At 41.8% G+C, this 26340-nt stretch overlaps 1 protein-coding gene across 1 annotated transcript; it reads right to left on the minus strand.

Moving 5' to 3' along the window:
• Positions 1–274: 274 nt before the first annotated feature.
• On the minus strand, positions 275–26340 carry st14 (ST14 transmembrane serine protease matriptase). Its single transcript, XM_074654026.1, has 19 exons — positions 25959–26340; positions 15735–15879; positions 14950–15110; positions 13691–13761; positions 13077–13249; positions 12304–12339; positions 11520–11748; positions 10068–10207; positions 8770–8873; positions 8261–8370; positions 7735–7865; positions 7121–7225; positions 5816–5923; positions 5350–5463; positions 4681–4800; positions 4015–4195; positions 2930–3198; positions 2223–2359; positions 275–2079 (listed from the first exon to the last, which is right to left on the minus strand). Exons 1-19 carry the CDS (start codon positions 25983–25985, stop codon positions 1918–1920), a joined length of 2523 nt encoding a protein of 840 aa, XP_074510127.1. The 5' UTR covers positions 25986–26340; the 3' UTR covers positions 275–1917.

The following is a 26340-nucleotide window of genomic DNA, read 5'->3' on the forward strand; positions in this document are numbered from 1 at the left end:
ATCCACCTCCTGAAGTCGACGTGCCCGTCTCGTAGGGTAATAGGACAGAGCTGTGACAAAGGCAGGTATTATTTGACGACATGAGTTCTTCTTGTCACCTCTGTTCCCCCAGGTAGGCGCGCTGCTCACGGCGGGGAGGAGAGGTACATGCTCATTACAATTCTGCTGTGAGAAGGGACAAGGTCTCGCAAGACACGCATTTATTATGCACAACACAAGACAAAACGAGACCTCGTCAAAGACAAATGATACAGGTGATGCAATTAGGTACTGAGGAATCTGATAAAAGATCTTTATTATTCCGTCTCTTTCATATAAAAACATATAAAGGAAGATAATAAAGTATGTCCATACTCCAAATCACACTGTACAATGCTCATAAAAATATCTTAAAATATCTAAGAGTCCCCTGCGCTCTGAAAAAAACACATTTACGCTTGCATAGTTTCACTGTAAGGCTCCATGGAATTAATAAAAGAGGTCCGTTGAGCATTATCCTCAACAAGTTTTTCTTCTTAAATTCTTTCCCCTTCAATAAATAATACTTATGCAAATCTTTGGTTTGCTTATCCAGGATACAATCTTTCCAGGATAAGTAAGAGATGAAGGCAAATAGAGTAAAAGGAAGCATCCAGTCAAATCTTAGATTTAGAAGTTGACTGAGTTGGTCGTGAGAGGAAACTTGTAGGGATAAGAACTCGCTGCATTGCTCTAGCAAGCTGGTGAAAATTGTTTGTTTTGGCTCTCAGGTGTGTGTGTGACTGAAGACCCCTGAGCTTGACTAGAGACATGTGCAAACGCCAACTGGATCTAATCCTCATCCTCTCGCCCCCCTTTTGAATATCACATTTTGGCATCTCATCCACAGACCAGGCAAGGCCAGTAAGCATCTGTCAATATGCAATAGAAATACTGATCTGATACTGACCCCTGTTCAGATCAACAACCACTTAAAGCAACTTCAGGGTCACTCCGGTCTTTCCATGCTGGTATTTTAGCCCCCCCGACTACAAATCTGGTATACCGTTGTGGGCTTTTATAATAAGTATTTTATACACTTCTGCTTTTCATTCATTTTAATACGATATAAAAATTACCCTGAATCTTCTTGTTCTTTTGTTTCTTTCTCTTAACTTCTGTTACGCTAATGCAGATGTCTCTACAAGTTAATGTTTATACTTTACTGATACAATCTGAGACTAATGGCTGCCTGGCAGATAGGTAGATAAAAACGCTTTAATCAATCTGAAAAGCTATGCTATGCTTTGGAAAGTGGTCAGCAGTAATGTACGAGTGTTTTGTAGCAAACAGGCTAAAACAAGAGTTATGGTACTTTAAGATGCATGATAAATGAAACCCCAAATTTATAGCTACCGGTATATCTACAGCACGAACCCACTGGCAAAGTACAACATTCACTGCAGCCCAAAAGGATGAAGGCATCTCACCTGTTTGAAAATACACAATACTAAAGGCTTAAAAGCACAATTTACTTCTTTTTTTAAAAGTGTAAAATGTTCAGATTCTGCATCCCTCTTGAAAAGTTACATTGGACAAATATTGGAAAAATATCCCCAGAATTGGCATATTTCATTATTTGTAATGCGTAAACATGACTATTGATGGGGGTAAAAGACACTATGATGATTTACGCCTTTAAAAACTATACAAAATAAGAGTTGGTGTGGTTTATGTGTGTGTGAGGAGTGGGAAAATGGGGGTTGTCAACCAAATAAAGTGCGTTAAGTCATTCATGTTAGTGGTTGGATCCGTGCAGCATTATCCTCAGTCTGCTGCTAAATTAATACATCTTGGAGAGACTCGTCCTGAATTAGACTTAAATGTTCCGTCTCCATTATTTTTAGCACTACGATGTTGTTCCCCGCTCTTCATCCCACCCCGTTCCTACCGACGTCGTCAAATCTGTGTCTCCTTCTTGATCCAATCTCTCAGCTTGGTGACGCGAGAGTAGACGCCGGGCTTGTTCCGACGAGCGCAGCCCTCGCCCCAGCTCACGATGCCGGCCTGGAACCACTTCCCACTCTCCTCGAAACACACCAGGGGGCCTCCGGAGTCTCCCTGGTGAGGACGGGGACGAGAGAGCGGTTATTAGATCGGGTTTGGATGTGAGAGCATGATAATTATATGGGTGTGAAAATACCTATATGTATCCGACCCGTGTCCTTTTATTCTATTCTGGAGAACACGTTGCTCAGTCTCACCTGGCATGCGTCAACTCCTCCAGACAAGAATCCACTGCAGAGCATCCTGGAGGTGACTTGGCCCTCCGTGACAACGTTGCACACCGTGTCGTTGATGATTTTCACCTGCGCCTTCTGCAGCACCTGTGCCGTTCTCCCTTGTAGAGCAGGACAAAGGGGGGTCAAGTGACCTCTGTGTTCGTCACCAACATCAAAAGGTGTTAATGGGCTGGATTAGTGTTAGCTAATGAAGGTTTAAGAGGCCTCCCAGGAGAGCCGACGTCTTTCTTGATATATGGATATGGAAGAGGGCTTAATGGAATAGAGCAGATTAGAAAAAGATGAGAGAAGAGAGAGGGAGGGTTGAGCGGAAGAGAAGTATGTCATGATGGGAAAGATAAAGAAATGGGAGGGACATTAAAGGAAGGGAAGAATAAAGGATGAAATGAGAAAGATGAAGGGAAGGAGAAGGAAGCAGGCAGGGAAGGAAGATGAAGGACAGAGATGAGTAGCTCATTGTGAGAAGGATGGGGGAGGAGTGGGATGTCTTAATTTTGATGCGAGCTGGATATGCAAAAAGGAAAAAAACACAACTGTAGAGTGGGTCACCCATAATTGAGGAATAACAGTATAAATATTCAAAATTAGTATAATAAATCAGTTGCAGCAGGAAAAAAAACAGCAAATGACGACAGTTCCACCCAGAACCACCAACTCATGCATAATACCTCCTTCTCGGAGCGTGCCCCAGCCTGTGACCCAGCAGGGCATGCCTGCAGGGAAGACGTGGGAGGAAGCGGGTAGGCAGATGGGTTGGATGGTGTTGGTGAACTCCAGTGGCTCGCTGAGCTCCAGCAGCGCAATGTCGTAGTCATAGGTCATCGAGTTGTAATCCGGGTGGGTGATGATCCTCTTCACTTTTTTGAGCTGTACGCCATCCTGCTTGTACTGGTCTTGCATGCCACTGTAGGTTTGCCAGTTGGATGCAATATGGTTCCTGTTGTAGCATCATGGGGGTAAAGGTTAGGGAGCAAAGGATGGGTGGACGCAACATCAAGAACATGTGTGCAATCTAATACAAATAAACATCATAGCCTTGCAACATATGCTACTGTAAGGTTACTGTTTTTGTTGATACAATTTGATAAGAACAGCTAGAGAGGATGTTGAAAGCTACAAAGGTAGTATTTGATTAGGTTATTGGATTGCGTTCAACTTTCATGATATTTTCGCCACCAGTGTACAAAAATATGCTAAATTACATACTACTTATGATGATATATGACTGTAAAGAAATCTGTTGTGGCTTCCACATTGTAGTCTGGAAAATGCTTGCAAATTAAATATAATTTTGAATAGCAAATATCAACACCAACTGTGCATCTGTGAAAATGAACACATTCCCTCCTCAACAACAATAGAGGTGGCTTTAGATCGAACAGCATGGTTAGTGCTCCACCTACAGGGCTCTCTGATGAATGCAGCTCCATGCTTTTCATGGATGAGATGTAAATTTAGCCCCCCCAAGGTTTTTCCTGAATTAACTGTATCATCAGGGGCTAATTTTCAGACTTTGCAATTTGTATATAAATGGTCCTCTGTTGTGCACAGTTCTACTTTTTTTTTTCCAGCAGAATGTGTCTGAGAATATTGCATAATGAGATGTAATAAAATGTTGAATAATGAGATGAATAATGAAATAGAAGGGAAACAATAACAATTTTTAAACCAAAATATATGAGAGGGAATGTGTTAGATATTATATACATAGTACAGTCCTGCTCTGTGCATGTGTGTTTAAGATGGGACTCACGCTGGGCTGTCGGTGGCAAAGCAGTGAGCGGCCGAGAGGAGCCACTTCTTAGATATGATCGAGGCGCCACAAACGTGCCCGTAGGTCAGGAAGTGAAGGCTGACCTGCCAGGGCCACTCCCCCATCTCGGCGTTCTGCCCTCCTACGATGCGGTTCAGCTTATAGGGCCTGGTGCCACAAGCTGACATTTAACAGAGAGTATAATGAGAGAGCAGGGGCGTTGGGTGGTGAGTACACAGATACTGTAGGTGAGACTGGTATGCGTGATCAGAGGGAAAAATCGGAAAATGCAATCAAGTTGACTAGAAGCTATCATGACGCCGGCCTCGGCTGTGAATGCTACTATGACTCCTTGGAATCCTAATAAGGCATGCTGGCATATTAGCTGATCAAAAAACAGAAAAAACACAGCCTGAGGCTTAAATGGAGGAAAAAACAAAAAACTTCAGAGATGACAAGAGCTGCTTTCAAAGACGAATGAAATAAATAAAGCAGTCAAGGCCTGGGGCTCTTTTCTAACAGACAGCCCAACGCGCAGCTCAACCGAGCTCTTCTATAATCTAGTTTGAATGACACTGAAGAGATTAGATCCACTTTCAGCTGTTTTAAATATTGTAGAAAAAAAAAAAATGTTGTAAGGTGGAAAGAGATTGAAACATTTCTTACCGCAGCCGGCCTCGTCGGAGTCATCAGAGCAGTCGTTGATGCGGTCACACTCGGCGTTCACCTTGTTGACACATTCTTTGTTCTTACACTTGAAGCTGAAGTCAGAGCAGATGCCCGGAGCTACAGTGGGGGTGGAGACAGGTTCCCAAAATCAAAACACATAGCGTATTTCAATCAAAGCGTTAGAGCACTGCTAAGTTTAACCAGTAACATACCATGCAATCAGCGAGGCTTCAAAGTGAGGCTTGAATGCACAATGCATAGTGATTGAGGAGCAGATTGCATTGATTGGGGGTATTGATTGGGGTTGAGGTCTAATATCCCTCTTTATTCACAGAAGTGAAAATCAAAAGGAAATGCAAGGGAGCCGTGTGTGTGTGTGTGTGTGCGTGTGTGTGTGTTTGACCGAGTGAGTGAGTGAAAGGGAAATTGATAAAGCGTGAAGTAGAGAGTTGGAGGAAATGAGGGAAAGAGCTAAAAGAACAGTGAAAAATACTTTGAATTAAGAATGACGTCGTCAGTGCAGCATCTCTGTGAAACTCTAAAACTTTACTGACGAAGGTTAATTGCTTAATGGTTTGTGTAACATACTTATAAATCACTCTGGTGTTTTTTGTTTTTTTTCCAAATGCGTGACTGGCTGGGAAGAGAATAAGAGCTGCCACTTACAGGCTTTACAATTGGCCTCGTCGCTTCCATCTTCACAGTCCTTCTTCTTATCACACACAACATCCTGAGGCATACAAACCCCGTCACCACAGCGCCACTCGTTCTCATCGCAACCTGCAGGCAATGAAACACAGATGATGAGGAAATTATAATAAAAATAAAACATGAAATCTTGAATAAGGAGAAGACACGCCATCACGTTTCAAGGGGGGGGACATTAAGCGGTGCAGCCACGGTGGACATTAGCATCCGTCTCCATTCTTCTTTGCGTGCATTACACATGATTAAGCGTCTGGAGGGATGCTGAGCAAATTGGGCAAGGCTTCAAACAAACTCCATTACCGATGAAATAATGACTGCACACAGCCAAGGAGTCAGTGACCGGAGCATTAGCAGTGATGTGCCTTTAATGTTAGCACAATTAGCATAGCATTAGGTAGGGTTTGAGCGCCTTAGCAATACTTACTGCAACTGTTCTCGTCGCTCCAGTCTCCGCAGTCGTTGACGCGATCGCACAACCAGAGTTTGGGTTTGCACAGGCCATTACCACAAGAAAACTGATCCGTATCGCACTCTGAGGTCAGACAAAGGCCATGTATTAGACAGTGCAACTGAGGGAGATGTACATATGAGTGATTTGAAAAGGGCATGTTCACCAACACAAATCACTGGATATACTATATACCAGTAGGTCAAAAGATAAATGAGAGAAAGGTAATGGCTGGAGCCTTAAAGAAATAATCAGACATTTTGGGAAATATGTTTATTTGCTTTCCTGCCAAGAGTTAAATGAGTGGGATAAATATGAAGCTGCAGCCAGTTAGCTTAGCACATAGACTGAAAACAGCTAGCCTGGCTCCATGTAAAGGTGACACAATCTCACTAATTAACACATTATATCCAGTTTACTTAAAGAGGACCTATTATGCTTTTGTGCTTTTTCCCTTTCCCGCTCTTTTCTTCCGTATCGTGGTGATGTCACCAAGTAACACATTTGCAAAATACCTGCCCAGCGGCTTGTTTGGTAGGTAATCAAACAAAGCTTGTTAAAGTGGAGCTGGAGCGGAGTCCGAAGAGTTTGGTTCAGTTGACCAATCACAATAGTGGGCCAGCTGACCAATCAGAGCAGAGCTCAAACAGAGCGTTTCAGACAGAGGGTGAAAAGAGGTGTTGCAGCACAGCCGTTATGAGAAAAGTAAAGCATTTTTTTTAATATTGAAGCATGTAAATATGTTCTAGTAGAAATCCAAAATAGAAGTATGCACCTAAAAATAAGCATAATAGGTCCTCTTTAGTTTTTACTGAATCTAAAGTGTAAAAACGAGCTGTGGGATTGTGTGCGAGACAATTTCTTGGCTGTTCGCAGTGAGTAACTTCCTCGACCCTGGCAGCCTTGCAATGAAGATAAGACTCCACAAAATCACTGCACCCGGCCAAGAATAGTCTTTTACACAACGCTCATAAAACCACAACAAAGTCTTTTTTACTCTTAAGATTTTGTTACCTTAGTCATTTCCCCCTGCTTCCAGTCTTTTTGCTAAGCTAACTGGCTGCTGGCCGAAGCCGTACTGTATATTTAAGGGGTAGTTATGAGAGTGGTATTGATCTTCACATTATTCACCTCTTTCAAGAAGGCAAGTAAGAGTATTTGCCAAAATTTGGAACTATTCCTTTAATGGGGTGAGAGGAGGATAAAGGAAGGAAGATAAGAAATGAGGACAGGGAGGAGAGAAAAAAGGAAAAAGCGTGGTTGGGTCGAGGGGGAACTTACTGCACTCCATCTCATCGCTCATATCACCGCAGTCGTTCCAGCCATCACACTTCAGCTCTTTGGTGATGCAGATGCCAGAGCGGCAGGTGAACTGTTTGGGGCAAGCTGCTCACAAAAACAGAGAAAAGGGAAAAGGAAGGGCGCAGAGGAAAGAAAAAAAAAAAAGGAGAGAAAGACGATGATGACAAATTGAGCGAGAGGGAGTGACAGTGTATGTTCGCTACATCCATCATGTTGCCAATGCTTGTCCCTGTTGATCTGAGCAATTATAAATCCATTTCGGTCAAACTGGGAGACAACATAAAGAGCGGAGGGTATTGAAAGCGGAGCGCTCCTGACTGACAGTGGCAAATAAAATGGACCCAATAAACGAGCTCTCTGGTGATTAGTCTAGCTCTTGAGTTTCACTGCCGCAGTTTCTGAGCCTCGATCACTAAACAGCTCCATTTGACTGTCAGTCAGCTGCCGTCTCGTAGTCTCTCAGACTACACAGTTACTCCCTCTGTCTCGCTCTGTAATGGCAGGCTATGAGTGTCACTGTCACGTCGCAACATTTCACCCATCTCGCCAAGTGTCGTGTAAATTTGTGTCTGAGATGGGACTTTTTAACTCACGGTTTGCAGGATCGAAAACGCTGTACTCGGCTCTGAAGCCTTTGTCTGTGAAGGACTCGTCGGAGTGGAACATCACATCCAGGGAGTTGCTGTCGCTGGTGAGAGCCAAAGAGGTCATTTCTCCGCAATACCTGGGACACAAGAACAATGTTTAAAGGAGAATTCAGGCTTATTACAACTTCTAGTTCTAGTGATTATGATGACGATGTGCTCACTAAACATAGTGCTGAGATTAGAGAAAAAGGGCATCGCTACAACAATGTCCAATGGGGCAAGAATCATGAGCAGTCAGACTACTAACTAAACTAGTTTAGTTAGCTCATCATCTGAAAGATTTTATTTGGAGGTAAAACTACAAGTGAGAGCAACTTAAATGCGAGTAATTGCACAGGAAAACTGTGTGCTCGCACAAATACGGCACGTGCAGCGGGTCAAAGTTGAAACCAAGAAGTCGGTCTGTAAACTGTGAAGGATGTCTACAACAGGGAATCATTTAGTGTGTCATTTAAATGAGTTAAAGTCTTACTTGGTGCCCATAACCTCCACATAGTCTTTGTGACACACACGGGTGTCCACCCCAGGCTCTTTCATGCGGAACAGGGTGAACTTCACCTGCACCTTCTTCCCAGTGGCAACCTACAGCACAGAGGAAGAGGTGATTGGTTCGTAACAACCTTATTTAACATGCATGTCACTCCTCCGCCTACGCACCGAGACATGTATCTGTATCCCATGTAAATGCAAGCAGACAAGTTTGCAACACACCCAAACAGACCGTGGGTGCTCGCATGCACACACACTACATACACACCAGCAAACAAAACCAACACACAAAGCACTGCGGCTCAGCTAGAGCTGCGGCAGCAACAGCGGTCTGACAGATGAAGATAGAAGAGGTACTGAACAGCTTGGCTTCTATAGTGCTGCCTCAGCATTCCTCTCATGGCAGGCTAAGGATGGAGGAGGAGGAGGAGGAAGTGGGTTGAGGGGTTTCAGGTAGAGGAGGGGGCCAGGGAGAGGAGCAGTGTTGCAAACCTTGATGGTCCACTTGCAGTCCACTGCAGGAGGATAGAAGCTGGGGTGAAGTGGGGAGGTGAAGGATCCAGTTTTGTCAGAGAGGACGCCACCACAGGTTTGAACTGAAAGGAACATGTCATATATTCACATTTGAGCATAACACATATTTTTTTTTAATGGGTTTAAGTCATAGACTGTAAGAAGTGGACAGTCATTACGACATCACGCATTGGTTCGTGAACTACTGTTTTGAAGCTTAGAGTTCGGCATTTTGGCAGTAGTGTCTAGAAGGTAACCCCCAAGTTGCAAAAACGTCCGAAAACTCTCACGAGACTCGTTGCCCGACAAACTTGTCCTAACCCAAACCATTCGAGGTCAATGCCTAACCTTAAATATGCTATTGATAACATTCAGCAACTAGATGTCGCATTCTCCCCCCTCCATTCCACTGCATTTACTTCACAACAAGTCGTTGCCAGGCACTTAACGTCAATCTCAGCCATTTATCTGTTTTCTCCTACACTAACTGACGACCCAGAGATACCACGTGATATCAACGTTGTTTTGATACTGGCTCACAAGCCTTGTTAGAATTGGGAACCAAATGTCAGATATTTTCCACAAAACATTAATTTTGGACCCGCCAAAATTTAAAAAAATGATTAATTCACAATCATAATCATTTTTTTTTTTAGGAAAAGCCATACTTTTATTCGGCACTTTTCTAAAGGCTCTGTAGATGTGTTATTTTTTTAAATATTCGTCTACATAAAAATGTTATCAATAAGACCTTTAACCATTCGAGGTCAATGCTTAATCTTAACCACCTCGTGAGAATTTCGCAACTTGGGCGTTACCTTCTTGACACAACCCATTTTGGCGGTCGCAATCTTGGTTTTTGCAACCAGAAGTGACATGAGAGGGTGGATCTAAGTACATCCAAACGCTGAATAAGACATTTTTATGCAACCAAAAAGTTTATAATTAACATTCATGAACTGACAAACACACTGTGAAAAAAAAAGTTGCAAGACGAAAACACCCAATGCCGTGGTAATGACCTATCAATCACAAGGTAGCCATGCCCTAACACATACCCTGGTTTAATTAAAAAATGTAAATATTTTCACTCTAAATGGGAAAATTAGAAAGAATGCAAGTTTATGGTACTTCTGCATTGGCTTCACCTCTCAGACCCGGAGGTTGCCCACTGGTTTAAGTATAAATAAACAGAACTAAATCAAGGTGAACTGTTGTAGATAAAGTACAGAATGCAGATGGAAAATGATGGTAAGTGCCATAAATATCTTAATTACCTTTAGACCTGGGGATGGCTCTATACTCGGCCAAGAAGCCAGACCTCTGGACTTGACTGTCAGTAATCAAATTAATCAGCATGATGTTGCCGGATGACACCACCTCCAGAGGGTTGGAGGGGGGCCTCTGACCACACTTCCTGTGAAAGAAGAATGAGTAGTCAAGCACACAAATCAGGTACGATTACAGAGTCAGAATAAGGCGTTTGCAACAAATTGTTGTAAACACAACCATAAAGCATGAGCTGAATGTCTGCTGCATTTACTGGATGGAGCTGTGCTCTTCCTTAGGATGTGCAACACTTAGGGAACTCAAATACAGCTGCAATTCTTTTTAGTCAGAAGCACTAAAACATCAATTCAGCAAACAAGTTTAAAATGCTTAAAGAAAAAAAATAATTTGAAGAGAAATCAATAGATAAGCAGAGAGGGGTAGAGAAAGAGATAAATAAGGAGCGATGTGCCAGCACTAGATAGAAATTGCTTAGGCGGTGTTTCAAAGTCAAACATTACGTACATTAGCAAAAAGTTTCAGCACCGCTGGCGGCAGAACAATGGAGGTGTGAATGACGCTGCAAGAGCAGCAATACATCTACCTCTAGTAGAATAATGTCATTATAGAGTATTATATTATGGCTCTCATAAACCTCATGTCACCTTGGATAAAGCTGATCGCTCAATAGCTTTATAGAAATGTTATGCATCGCTTGGTAACGCATATTTGTTTGGCGATGGTTTCTGAGTTTTAAAATTGCCCGCAGCTACAACTGATGCATTCAGGAGCCCGTAGTTTCAGAATCACAGCCCTCCCCCATAGACAAAGTGCAATTACACACAGTGGTGTAGCAGGATTCAGGTTGGCACCCTTCACAGATTTGAAAGCAGAGGTCTTTTTGAGCCAACTCAATCTCACCGAGGTCTCAAAAGTTAACAATAAAATGAGACATACAGCGCTAAAGGCTTCAGGGCCACAAAAATAAGAGCTGTAATCACAAATCCAGTGAAAGGAATGAAGTGGAACATGTTTTCCACCCACATCAGAAGAGCTTTTACTCCTAAATCCCTCTGCAACATTTCAGTCAAGTGATTCCTTGTGGTTGTCCTCTGGGAATCACACAGAACTATATTCCCCCTCTCTCTGATCGTCAAGGCTAAATAAATGAGACAAATGTTGGTAGAGCCCCATCAAACAAACCCTGCTACCAAGTTTGAAGGCAAAATGAGAATATGATTTGAGTCACAAGTTGATGTACAAAAATGAGGCAATTTACTGGTTTCCTCCCAGTGGAGAGGCATAAGTGCAAGGAATACTGCAAGTACACAGTATGATGGTGAAACCTGATCCATCCATAAAGACGTTACTTTAAAAAAATAAAAAAACAAAAAAAACAAACACTATTGTACCATGATCAACACATTTCCCAAACTGTCTGGACATTCCCTCTGACTTACTCTGTGATGGCCTGAGAATCATCCGGACTCAAAGAGTCATAGATGGAGACAAAGTCGTCAGTGCAGTCATCCTCGATGTGGAAAAAAGGAAAAGTGACAAATATGGCGTTGTTCTCTGCAGCTCGGATTTGCCACTGACACCGAGACCTGGGGGGGTAGCCTTTGGGGTACCCTGGTGAGTTAAAACGTTGTACCCCTCCTGTAGCCTCCAGACGGTGGAAACACTCCTCTGGGAATGACAACATTGGTTATATCACGCAGCGAACACAGATATGATGAGCAACTTGGCGAAAGCAGTTTACAGCTTGCAAATTAAAATCGGATCATCATCATGTTCTGCATCTTCTTCTGCTCATTTTAACTGACAGAAAAGATTGTATCTTTTTCGGTTATTCCTTGCAATCAATTTTTAATTATGCAAAGCAAGACTTTTGCATCATTTGAACACTATTTAACCACAAGTTCTTCCATTATTTAAGTTATAGATATGCATGAAAAGACAAATTCTTGTAAGGATATCCCAGCTACTATGGTAATGCAATGTAATGTAGTGTAGTCTAATCATCTCAAGGTAATAAATCAGCAGACAGTGTCAAAGAAGAGTGTCGGGCATAGTGAGTGACTCCCTGTGGCCTGATACAGGGTTCTCAATCTCTGACTAGAGCAGCACATGTACAGTACCAGGCCGGGCCAGCCATTCGTTACAGACTGGCAGCAGGGTGAGCATCTAGCCAGCTGGAAAATTACAACTGCGAGTGATTGAAATGGGACACGCCGTACTCACTGGCTCTGGGGTTCCTGGCCATGCGAGGATCTGTGACTGGAGACAGAGAGAGAGAGAGTGGCAGAGAAACAGGAGGAAAGGTATGAATAGGTCGCTAATGTCGGGCGGCTGATAGGATTTGATACATGAGCCTAAAATATTTGGGTTGCACATTTTCTGTCCAATTTCCCTGCGGTTAGGGGAACTGGTGGTGATGGTGTGTAGCTCTTTCTGCTCCGTCTCACCTTGCCCGTTACAGCAGCAACCCATACATCTCTGTCTAACTATCTGGGACAACAACATCAAATCATAACCACAGAAATCATTTTAAAGAGGACCAAAAACCACTGAGTCACAGGGCCAGCGCTTGGCTGGTGGCCAGGATGTGGACAAATGCAATGTGAATGCTGAGAGGACAGAAGGAAGAAAAATGGCTGTCTCAAGCCAGGCCAGAGCCCAGCTAATATCATTAGAGGATCCAAACAGCATAAAATGTGCAATCTCAGATGCAGCACAAGCAGAGAGGGTCTGGCTTATCTGTTATCATCGTATCAGCACAACTCAAGAGTGAGCTCCTTTAATACGAATAGAAAGCACACAGAATGCCAATGCTGATAGGAGATGACAATGACCTTATTTAGATCTGTATTCACAGAGCTTTATCGTTGCTGATTGTTAAATGTCATAATCTGGAGCCAGCTGGAGCAAACTCCCAGTTGACCTCATCTTTCTGCCCCCTGGAGCCCCCATTCTCCCCCCCTCCCACCATGACCCCTGACCCCGGTGGTACCCACTTGCGGCAGTGACTTCACTGATCTTGAATTCCTTCTTGCTCCCCAGTCTGCCCACCATCTGCGTGCCATTCTCCAGCGTCTCCAACACCCGCTCCTCTGAGAACTCCGGCACGAGCTCCAGGTCTTCCACTGGAACATCAAACTGGGACCAATAGTAGGCTATCACGCCCTCACTGGTGTAAGCAGAGATGAGAGAGAAATGGATGGATGGTGGGGAGAAAAGAGCACAAAGACGCCGTTCAGTAACAAGCTTCAACATTCAAGAAGAAGCAAACATTAGTGGAACATGGGTGATTTCTATTACTGTAAATCACAAAAGCCAAATCTAGCAGGAGCTGCATGCTCTGTGAACTCGTCGTGATTTACTGCTACTGTTAGTACAGAACTTCACCATCCACTACAGTACAATGCTGCACACATAACTGGGTGTCAGCAGACCTCATCTAACCTTGATTTTAAGAAATGCAACAGACTTGAAAGTTTGAACCCAACAGAGGTCTGCGGAGCAAAGCTTTTCCATCATAAAAGATTTAGTTTCTTTTATACATTAAGTTTTCACGATCTGTTCAGCAGTATAAAAAAAAAAATTAGAGGAGCTCAAACTCTCACATTACCTGAACGCAGTGACCACAGACTTAGTGTAGTAGCTTCCGAGGAGCGGATCTTTCTTGAAGTTTTCCTTGAGCTGTGTAGAGAAGATGTATTTTTACTGAAAAGTACAAGATTTCTGCTTGTCTGCCTAAAGACAAAAGCACAAATTAGCATGTTAACATAAAAAGCGCTTTCCATGAAAAAGCACACAACAATGGGATCCTCAATTAGCTGTTTTTGCCTTCAGCTGCAGTGAGCTGCGAACTGAATCAGACAAGGCTGCAGTCACACTTTGTGCTCTTAAATGCGGGTCACTACTGTACCATATATTATGCATGTATGGCGTTATGCAACTTCAAGTGCTTTTTGTGAAAAGATTATCGCTAAAAAAGGGGAAAAGAACCAGCTGCAGAGGATGAGCAGGTTTGTATGGTTAGTGATAAAAGCAGAAAAAGACATGAAGGGTGAGGAAAGGGGTTGTTCACAGGACAAAGAGGTCCATTATCATAAAATGAAATATCAAGTTTCAAAATGGTAATTTCCAAAGTTTAAGTCAGCAGCATCAAATATGAACCCATTGCCATTTTACTAAAACCATTTAAGAGACACAGAGGAGATGAAAATACAGCTTTTCAAGGACTCTACAGACAGGTGGTGCTAGAGCAGCAGAGAGAAGCTGTGGTGGGACAACTGGTTAAACATGATGCCTCTGTCTCCAAGGTGCTTTAGACCAGCATTGTTTACTTGAAGCCCCAAGTTGTACCTGTCATGTAAACAGTAACCCAGATCTGAAAGTACTCCTCAAAAGCGGCCCTTTTTATCATATGCAAGTGCAAACCTAGTACATCATAAAGCTTTTCCCCACCAATCATGTAGTCATCTAATATTCCAGCTCCACTCTCATCCTCACCCAACACCCTCACTTCTCCAGCTTTTCACTGAGAAAGTGTGCGCTCGATGGGGTTTTGAGCGAGGCTTTTTTTTTTGTGCCATCAACATGCTCCTAAGTGGTGCTACAAACATCTCCACTGCCTCCAATAATAGGAGATGCTTCTGAGGGAATTACTAAAGAGGATGTACGGCGTTTTATTCCACCCACGCAACCGTGCCTTCAGAGGTTTCTGTGCATCGCGAGGGGCGTTTTTAAAAAGCATTTCCACAAACTAATCCTTAGCGGGAGAAGGGGAGTGAGTGCAACACTTTGCTTAAAATAGTCAACAATAAACAATGCAGATGATAGAAAGGGAACAAAAATAGTTAAGCCTTTGGGTGTCAAACTCACAACTCCCTCCAGTTTGTTCGCCAAATCCTCAAACTCCTTGCTGTTGGTGTCCTCCAGCTTGTGGTTATACGGCACATCAACCAACTTCATGTGCCCGCTGAAGACCTGCGTTGACGGGCTGAGCTGCTTACTGAGAGTGGCTTTTGAATCAGCATCTTTAACTTGAGAGGGAGAGGCAGATGAGAGTTACGCGTTTGATCAACAAAATGCTATAAGATAGCTGCCTCTGATGAAAGAGGAGACTTGGGGGTTTTAAACAGGCCCCGAAGCATCATTTTAAAGTTGTGCAGCGTGATCTCATATCGAGCAGACAGTTTGGCTCTTGGAGCAATTAAAACAGCCAGTTGAATCAAGAGGCTGTTTATCAAGACTTCAGAGGCCTTTTTATCAGACCCTGGATGTGTAAATGACAAGGAAGCTGTGCCACGGACTCGGTGACTTTTTTTTCCTTTGCATTATTAAAAGGAGAAAGTCGGAGCTGTCACACAGGCTAACACTAATGGGAAATTACAAAGTCCAAACAAGCCACTCTTACACTCTCATATCAAAGAGCCGTGCCTTCACAGCAAGTGGGAGTGATCCACTTTGCAGTTTCTGATGTTATGCCTGTCTTAGCAGTAACTGATAGAAATGTAAATATTCACAATTTCTCATTTAATTCCATTAAGTATAGCCTTGATTTATGTACAAAAAAATGTCCAACATCTCCACATTTGTAAATGCATAGTACTTTAAGTCTGATTGATGATATACTGTAGAAGAGGAAAGTTGTCAACTATACTCACAGAGAAACCACCAAATGAGGAACCCTGCAACGGCGGCGATGAGAAGCGCCACAAGGACCCCGATCACAATGCCGAGTTTCCGCTTTGGTGACGCCTTCTCTTTGCTGGTTAAGAAGTCAATCCGCTCGTGGCGGCCGTTGTGGCCCTGATGCAGAAAAATATGAACAAAACATAGTCAGCAAACATACAGCAAGTATGCCATGTTCTGGATGCAGATAACATTTACTTTGATTACACTGTGAACAATGGGGACAAGTGTTTTCCTGCAGTGGGCAACTCCGGGTCTTAAAAGTGAAGCCAATGCTAAAGTGCCTTAAACTTGCATTCTTTCTAACAGCCAGCAGGGGGCGACTCCTCTGGTTGCAAAAAGATTGTAGATAAGTCTATGAGAAAATGAGCCTACTTCTCACTTGATTTATTACCTCAGTAAACATTGTAAACATGAGTTTATGGTCTCAATCGCTAGTTTCAAGTCTTCTTCAATACAGCATGATGTTCATTTAGTAAAGTATGGTCCCATTTAGAGTAAAATAGACCATAAAGCAGGGTATGCTTTAGGGCGTGGCTACCTTGTGATTGACAGGACGCTACCACGGCGTTGTCTGCTATGGGATTTGTCCTTGTTTTAGTCTTACAACTTCAACCCTTTCACAGTGTGTTTTCAGTTCATGAAAGTTAATTATAACCTTTTTGGACACCTGAAAATGTCTTATTCAGCGTTCGGTTGTACTTAGCTCCAGCCTCTCGTGTCACTTCTGGTTGCAAAAAAACATGTTGGCGACGGCCAAAATGCCGAACTCGAGGGTTCAAAACAAACCAATGGGTGACGTCACGATGACTACTTTCACTTCCTATATACTTCCGTGGTTTTCCTGCAGTGTAAAACTATTACAGTAACACTATTACAGTAACACTATCTTCTGCTTTAACCTATAGACTGTATATAAGAAGTGGACCTATGTCACCATAACGTCACCCATTGGTTTGTAAGACACAGAGGTTGCCGCCAAAACTAAAAATAGATATGCAAATTATTTTACAAGGATTGTGTCATCAACACAATTTTCTGACTGAACTAATCCCACTTTCTCTTCATGGATAAAATAAATAATGCAGGGTAGTTAGCTGGGAACCACCAAATATTAGTTTGGTTATATGCATCCACACATCACAAACAAATTAATTTGTTTTATATGGTTGAATAATGATGTCAGCTATTATTCCATTGTCCCAGATGGGATTTTTCTGTAACTGAAAATAGAGATACAACACTGTAAACACACAAAAAAAAGATAAATGCATCACTTTCCCTCATACTGCGAATGCGATCAATGTCTAGACCTGTTAAAATTTTAGTAGGGAAACATCTTTGACCTGTTGCCATTATCAGGCTAGAGAAATCAATCAGTGTAATCGAGGTTGAGTTTGTCGTCGAGGGACAGATTGTTTGAAACAAACATGGATAGTTTTTTACTTCTCAATATTTAAGCTGCTTAAACACAGTATTGAAAAACAAAAGGAAAAAAACTGGATGTGAAACTACTTTCCAAGAGTGACAAGTTCAAACAGGCAGCTAGGAAAATGTTGGCAATCAAAACTTGCAAAACCGGTTTAGTGGAAGGTGACAAAGCTCCCACACTCATACCGTCATGAACATTTTTTTGCATTAAGAAACTGCCTGACAACTAAGGGAGACCATGCAGAAATTATGGGCTTGCTGCTTTAGGCTGTGTGTCTGTCGATACTGTGTGTGCGTGTGTTTCTGTTGTTGAGCTCTCTCAAGTGGGCGGACTGAGAGAAAGGTTTCAGGCCGGTTAGCAATCAACACACAATGAATTCAGTGCCTGCAGCCCATGAGTGAAGAAGCCCGAGTGCCATTAGGGATGGAGAATCACTTTGGTATTAAATCAATTTGTCAGATGTGCTGCCCCTTAAGATGGGGGCTCAATTACATGAGTCTAGATGATAACTCATGGCAATTAAGGCCTATTCTTACCCGGCTCGGGCTTCCACACATGCTTTCTAATTGGAATCTCTAACAGCAATCATGGGCCAGAACGAGGGGAATCATTAGAGATGGGGTCAGCAAGTGCTCCAGGGTCTCTCTCTGATCACCCTGATCACAGCCTAATAAAACCATTACATGCTCTTCATCATATCCCATTCTTCACTCCTAGAAAGAGACACTATCGCTTTTTTGAACTATGTGTAGCATTTTTTAAATACCAGTTCAGTGTGCTATGTCATTATCAAACAGGGAGTAGTGCCGCCTGTCTCTCAACGCTGATTCATGAGGAAAAGCCCCAACATGCTGACGCAAACTAAAGCAAAATGTTAATGTTTGACGAGAAAGCAATCAAAATAGCTGGTAAACCGTCTGTAGGCAGTTGCTACGGAGCATATCTAACCAGTTTGACAAGTGGGGAACAAGTTGACGCTGCAGTGAGGTGTGGTTTAAGAAAAAAAAAAAACTTAAGCAGAGTAACCACTACAGTAAATCATTTCAACACCAGTCCTTATTAATAACAATTTTCATACCAATCCCATGTCAGTGTATAAATCAAAGATGGAATATAGCTACTTAGCTACCGTACACCTATGAGGTACTTATTATTTCTGTTTACTGGAGTGAGTGTATACTGTACATCTTGATTGTTTGCATAATTATATTAATTTTATGACTGCATTTACTAGTACATGCACATCATAATATAAAAAACAAACAGTATAGGAGTAATCAGAGCTAGAGACACCTGAAGCATTGCATCAAGGTTTACCATTTTTCAGTGCTTCCTTTTGATACTTGAGTACATGTGACTCTGCTGGATATTTAAAGAGGACCTATTATGCTCATTTTCAGGTGCATACTTGTATTTTGGGATTCTGCTAGAACATGTTTACATGCTTTAATTTTTTTTTTAAATGCTTTACTTTTCTCATACCGACTGTCGGGCAACACCTTTTTTCATCCTCTGTCTGAAACGCTCTGTTTGAGCTCCTGCCCCTCCTCTCCTGAAAAGCCAAGTTTGCTGTGATTGGTCAGCTGGCCCCCTCTGTTGTGATTGGTCAGCTGAACTAAATTCTTCGGACTCCGTTCCAGCTCCGCTCTAACTAGCTTTGTTTGAGGGCGTGCCAAACTAGCTGCTAGGCAGGTATTATGCAAATGCATTACTTGGGGACATCACCAGGTTATGGAAGAAAAGGCGGGACTTCAAGCAAAGCGTTTCAGGCAGTTCAGGAGCAATGTTTCTGTGGGGGAGAGTAACTCCTTTTGACGTGGACTTTGAGATTTGTAACTTCGCAGACCTTTTACATGCACAAAAAACTATATAACACACTAAAAGAAAGGGAATAAGAACAAAAGCATAATAGGTCCTCTTTAAGTAAAGTTCTAAATGCAAGATCATCACAGTCTTGGTTTTACATTAACTCAAGTAAGTTGAGCTACCATGATGTTGACCTTAAGTTTCAATGCTCAATGAATCAAACATCAATATGAAATGCTACAGAGCAGCACAGGGCTGCAAAAAGCTCAAAGCCTGGAGCCCAAACAACATTAGTCAAGTGGATTAGTTTTGTTTCAGTTCGCAGTTGACACACATGGATAGAGGGAGAAACTGGAAGTAATAAAGATGAACCGAGAGCAGAATGAAAAGACTTTAAATTTAAATCAAAGTGATTTAAACATCTTGTTTGGGCAAGCAGTTATTTTATATTCTGTACTTCAGTCATTATTTGTGAAGTGAAGTAAGTCAAATGAATAACTGTCTTACTATTTTTACTAATCTAGCATACACACTTTTAGTAGTATAACCAAACATACAGTGAAAGAAAACACACAGTGTGAAACTGTTTTTTAAGTATCTCCATGTGAGTGAACATAACTCCTTTTTTTTTTTTTTTTACCTTTGCCCAATTACCTCCCAAACTGTCCTCCTCTGTTGATGTAGGGTGGCTACAGACTCCCTAGAGCCTTGTCCGATGCACACAGACTTGTGAGCTTTAGCCGCCCCAGCACCCTCTAATTCTACGTTTTAACTGTCTCCTTTCTAATTTCTTTGAAGGAAATCAACCGTATATATACCTTATCTCTCTATTGTTAACTCTAACATCTCATGCCTGAAACATTAAACAGTTTACCCACAGTCAAAGTGAATAGGTGAAATTGTACACATGGTAACTATAGTTACAATGATCTAAAGGGACTATTTCACAGACATTTTTTTTCATTTCACAGTAGGAAAAGCAGGTATAAATACACTTGTAAACAGAACGGAGTGATCAGTAATGCTATTAGTAACACCTGTTCTCTTCCTATTGTGACAAATCAAAATGTCTGGAGTAACGCAAAGGCCTATGGGCTTCAGCCAATCAGACAGTGGAGTCCTGTCCCCATCTAAGGGCAGCAGCAAGACCACAGAGGATCCTCTTAACCATCGTCTGAACTGAGCAACATGCAAGCATTTTTCAAACCTCCTTGCCTGTTCATACAGGTGCAGCATGATATTCGTTCCCTGATAAGTTGACTATACCTATTTTGTATCAGTTTAAAACAATATAGATGCATGTCATCGATACTGTAAAATCAACAACTAACATGTTGTGCCATGTTGTTTTCCATTTAACTTAGGCCCTGTTCAGACCTGGTACTAACATACGTCCTCAGTGATCGGATCACAAGTGGACAGCTCTAAATACAGGTGTGAACGCACTCAAGACGTATTGAGGACGCATTGAGATCAAATCACGCAGACCCCATTCAGAGGTGGTCTGGGCCGCATACGGCCACATTCTTTTAGGAGTGTGTACGCAAAGGTGTCCTGGGCCACTCTGAACTCAACAGACGTCCCGCTTGGATCCACGGGTCTCTGCGCTCCTCATGTAAATAGACAGGCAGACGCGAGCGCTTGACTGCCTCGCAGCATGGAATCGGCCTCTGTGCTCTACTGTATTCTGTCAGTACAACTGTATTTTATTAAAATATATTTTATCTGTAGGCTACATATATACAGACCATCAGACTAGGCACGCAAAGTGCATTATTATCTTACTGTCGGTGATGTGAGATCTGATCACAAGTGAGTCACTCAAGACGCATGTGGAGACGTATTCTAATGCTAGGTGTGAACAGAGGTATTTAAAGCTGTCCACTTGTGTTCGGATCACTCAGGATGCACGTTAATGTCAGTTCTGAACAGGGCCTTAGTTCCACCGTGCATTTATGGTACCACTGTGCATTTATTGGTATTTCTGCACCGCTCAAGTGGTTTGCCAGCATACTTTGAACATTTTCCGGGGACTAATGAGTAGTGACACGCTGCAGTTACAGTTTCACAGTGACACGCAGCGCAACCTGTCAGAGGCCAGACAGCTCTGCGGTAGAGCTCAAAAGAGTCCTCCACCCATTAAACATCTCACACCCACAACATTGTCGGACTCACGATGGGCAGTTTTAAAAATAATATATTCAAATTGATGCAGCAGAACCAGAAAAATTATCTCATTTATTTAGGGATCGACCGATTATCGGCCGATATTCAGCATTTTGCCGATATCGGTATCTGCATTTTTTTAACCGATAACCGATAAAATTAATTAATTTATAAATGCGCTGCTTTGGCTCTGATCAGCCTCCTCTCTGTGTCAGCCTGCTGCCAGTGCTCTCCACTGTGCAGTCTAGCTCATTGTCCCGCCCACAGCACTATCTGATTGGTTACACGCCATGAGCACTAGCCAATCAAGACTGAGGGTTACCGTGCCTCAGACGTGCAGACAAAAACAGACAGACAGATATTGTTTTGTAAATTCCAATAAACATCCCAATCCTGTATGCTGAAGTTGCAGAAATACCCCGATCTTATGATCTACTTATATGCTGATGAGCATGTCTAGTTTACCAGTTAAACAGTGGAACTGAAACTTGCTTTAGCTGCCGATTTGCGAACGTAACATTACTCGCCCATATGAGTTGGTGTTTTTACATGAACGTTTACATAAACAACGTGAGCTGATGTGGAGCGTCGTAGAGTTTGAATGCGATAGCAAACGTCAATAAGTTTATTTGTTGATCCATAATTTACTTATTTTAATTTTACTTATTTGCATAAAAGCACACAAATCAAATGATTAGCAAATAAAAGATTGTATTTTTATATATTTGCTTTGATTAAAAAACATCTTGGCATTAGCAGTTTTAAATTATATATTATAAGCTGCTTAGAGCTAGTGTTAGGAAGTTAAATAGGTCATATTTCTCTCTCTATTATCTATTTTATATTGCTGTGAAAACATCTCCTTTCTTCTAAAAACTACATTTTACAAGATTACATTTGAACAAGTCATGAGAGCATTATAATTTACCATCACCCAATACTCATTTTTATTGATTCATGCATGAGGTTTCTATGAGAAGAGCACACATTTTCAACGTCAATATCGCAGTCGATCATTTAATTGTGGGAAGACAAAAATCGTGATCGGGATTCATTTTTGATTAATTGTGCAGCTCTCAGATTAACAACATAATGAAAATACAACACAGCTAATGCAGCCTTGAGTTGCTAGCCTCAAGCAGAGATGAGGAGTGAGCTACAGGTCTGGTATGTTCACTTCTTTCTGACTCAACACCCCCAGATTTTCTTCAGCGCCAACCGACGTTGCCTAAAGTGACATCACTTAAGGCAGTTAATCAGAATTTGCGTAGCTCCCTCTGGAGCCACAGAAAGTTTCACACAACTTTTTCCACATATGAGGAAATACCCCCCAAAACCTGTAAACAGACTTTGATGAGTAAAATCAGTGGAGTTCCCCTTTAAAATAACTCTCATATGCCTCCTCCACACTCACCGGAACTGATCTGTCCTATCCAAACAAACCAGCCGGAAACTGCAACCAAAAGGGACAATTAAGTACAACAGCCAATCAATGCATAATTAGGCTTCAGTGGCCTCACACCGACACACTCTTACTTGACAGTAGCTTTAAGCAGACATTTAGCAGTTGGCCTCTTATACTGCAGCATCAGTGTGTGTCCTACAGCCTCGTGGCATACTACCACCTTGCTGCTCAAATGACAAAATCCTCCTTTACTGTGTCTTCCTGTGTCTTCTGTAATTCTCAGAACTGAGGAAGACTGAACAAAGAACAATGCTGCTGCTTCTGCTCTCCTTATATTGAAGCAGGCTCCATCAGGTTGTGCACACAGATTGTCTAATTTTGATGCAGACAGTGGCCAAACAAAGCCAACCGAATAAAACTGAACATAATTACCAATTTTTATTAAACTCTCCAGTTTTGTCAAATGTTCATTTGCATGTATCACTCCGTGGAGTCAATAATAAGAGACGTGACATTAACACCGCATTCCCTTCACTTCTGTTGCTCAGATTCAACGCGACGAAAAGCAGTATGGCCTCGCCTGAGGAATTATTTACTGACGACTCCGCCGAGACACCACATAAACAGAGAACAGACCGGCTACAATAATCACAGTATTCCCATCTGATGGAGTATCTAAGGCTGAACTCATTGTTTGCGAGTAATCAAATATTAACAAAGGAGGAAATGTTCATTTCCCAACAGTTTCGCTCATGCATCTTACGTAATTTAATTTATGTCTTTCAGAATCAGAAAGGCAGCGGTGTGGCAAACTTGGTACTAGATTTTTATTCAATTAAATTTTGACACCTACAACAACTTTTTATATAAAAGAAAATATTTTTACTCGGTCTTAATTCATGTGCAGCTCATCATTTCCTTGAGAAATCCCTTATATAGTTTTGATAAAAGCAAACACAGCTCTTGTTTTCTTAGCTTCTTTGTGTCGCTATGTCTCCAAAGAAGCAGGGAGGGGTCAAGTAAGGACATGCCTGGCAATTCTCTTGTGTCGAATACCTTACAGTGAGGGCACGCTGTCACCTGAGCTGGGAGATGGCTCTTATAGATATGGATATTTTCGATAACAAGCTAGTGTTTTTCAAGTCCTTGTTAATGTCACACTAAATTAAGAAAGAACAACGGCTTATTTTCCTGTTACCGAGTGCCCACGTTCTCAGCAGCAGCCATACTGCTACACTGCAGTGTGTATTTCCCTGGGGGTTAGGACTGTTTTCATGAAGCTGTCAAATAAAGGTGGCGGAGAGCTGGTGGATTTCAGCAGCACTGACCGAAGCCGTGTAACCATTAATGAGTCCCTGCAGAGTGAAGTTCACCTTTGGCTGTCCGACACTGTTTTGTGCCCACATCCCCTACTGGTAATTCATTCCTCTCAAACAAGACTGAATTATGTAGTAACAAAAACTGTATGGGTATTTACATAATGTATGCATGTTCCAGGGGAAGCTGACCTATAGGTTAGGCAAAAATAAGCTTTTGGCAGTTTTCACATCCTATTATAATTTTTTTTAAAAAGCCTGCTTAAATATTACACTACAAAAGCCATTTTTATTGTGATTTAAGTTAACAGTTTGGTTGATCAATAAATCACTGTGGCAACTTGTTTATGGCCTTTATTGCCTGTAAACAAGTACATTATATACATTATTTGTTTTTCAATCAATAATAATTCAGTGCATTTCACCACAAAATATACCTGTAGTTGCTGTTGATGCACAGAAAACACTGACACTACAAAGTTCCACAGTTTGGCTGAGAGACTTTACAGTTATTATTTTGGATTTAAGGAAGTAATTAAAGTAAATGGCATTCAACCAAATTTAAAAGGAAACACGTGTCTTCCATAGTCAACAAAAACAAAAAACAGTAATGTAACAATAGAACAATTAAACAATTAACAACAATTAAAGGTAAAGTGTGTAGGATTTGGCAGCATCTAGTCGTCTGGTTGCATATTGCAACCAACTGAGTATCCCTCCGCTCACTCCTCCATTTCCAAGACTGCGGTAACGTGAGCCGTCGAGTTCAAAACTGTGGTAACGCCGTTCGCCTCGCTCAGAGGCCATCCTTACCATAATAACGCTACTTTAGGAGAAGTCAGACGGCGGCTGGCGGTACCACGGTTTTGCACTCTGCGGCTCATGTTACCGCAGTTTCACAAGCGTGTCGGAGAACTACGGTGGCCTTTGGGTAACAAAATTTAAGGCTCTCTCTAGAGACAGTGTTTGGTTTGTCCATTCTGGGCTACTGTAGAAACATGGCGGAGCAACATGGCGGACTCTGTGAAGAGGACCGACTCCCTATATGGGCTCATTCTAAGCTAACAGAAATGCAACGGTTCTTAGTTTCAGGTGATGACACACATAGTTATGAATATTATATTCCAATAAACTGCCAATAAATCCTCCTAAATGTTACACACTGTTCCTTTAATATTTTATAATTAACCAAAATAAATGGCATTCAAGCAAATTTAAAAAGGAAACAAATGTCTTCCATACAGTAAAGACAAATCAGTAATGTAAATATCAACAATTAATACTGAAACCATGTGTCTGAGGTTTTCTAGGCCTCTATCCCGCCTTCTGCATGTAGGAACAGAGATCAACTCTACTTAGTACTAATCAGATCCAGACCACAGGCTATGAGACAGTGAGTGGCAGGCTACAAAAATAGGTCACACAGCTTTAAGATTTGTTTTTCTCTAACAACTAAACTAACAATTATCATTTAAAACAATAAATGTGAAATCAGCAAAGAGCATTGAAGTCTGATGATGCCTTTTATCCCCCTATTTCATTCGCCTTCACATATCTGCCTTTGTGACTGAAAGTAATAATTTTGTAAATGATAGGAAATGTAAAAGAAGCATTTAATTACTAACAATTCCTACTATTATTTTATATTCAATTTAGTGTATTCTATTATTCATTGAAATGTGTTTATGTAAATAAACAAAATTCCCTTTTGGCCAGAAAAATGTTCACTTCTGCACTTAATGCTGCCATCAAAACCACAACTTCCCTGTGTGACAGACACAAATGTCAACAGCACAGAGAGGAAACACCATTTCAACACCAGTTTTCCTACTTCAATTATTCATTCAAACACCTATGATAGAGGGGAAACTCCATCGTAGTGAACTCCTAGTATCACATGCTGATGATCATATACAGAAACGCTGTCAAAGGCAAAAGTATGTCACTTAATGTAGGCCTACTCGTGTAAACATGCAGAAAACAGATCCACGCCCAAAGCAAACACACTTTGGATGTGTAGTGCGTCTACTCACATTTCCATTGATACGAAGTTAAATGTGACCAAACTTACGTCGTATTCATATCTGGCGGAATTCATCTTCCAAACCTCTCTTTGGACTCCAGCTGAAGTCCAACAGGAACCGGTTCACCTTCCCAAGACTGCTGCAAACTTGTGGGTCTTTGAATATGTAGATATGCAATATGCAATATGTTTGCACGTCGTTTAAAGTTAAATCCAAATGTCAGTGGGGCTTCCTGTATCGTCTCGAAACTGGGAATGCTGAAACACCTGAGAGCGACCTCTTCCTCACACACCTATGTAATAAGCCACGCCCCAAATACCTGCAGCTGTCAGTGGGAAACACCATCATGCTGCTGGAGCTGCAACACCACACTGTCATGATGGCACCCAATAATTACTCATGATGAGTCCTCACTGACTAACGTAAAAC

This window comes from Sebastes fasciatus, chromosome 12 (genome assembly GCF_043250625.1).
Source record: "Sebastes fasciatus isolate fSebFas1 chromosome 12, fSebFas1.pri, whole genome shotgun sequence".
Lineage (NCBI taxonomy): Eukaryota > Metazoa > Chordata > Actinopteri > Perciformes > Sebastidae > Sebastes > Sebastes fasciatus.

Coding starts and splice junctions, on each gene's coding strand:
- st14 (XM_074654026.1), bottom strand. CDS start 25,985: ATGAATTCCGCCAGATATGAATACGAC. Junction 8,371..8,769: donor ACTGCAAGTGGACCATCAAG/GTTTGCAACACT, acceptor TCTGTGCTGTAG/GTTGCCACTGGGAAGAAGGT. Junction 4,196..4,680: donor CTCCGACGAGGCCGGCTGCG/GTAAGAAATGTT, acceptor GTTAAATGTCAG/CTTGTGGCACCAGGCCCTAT.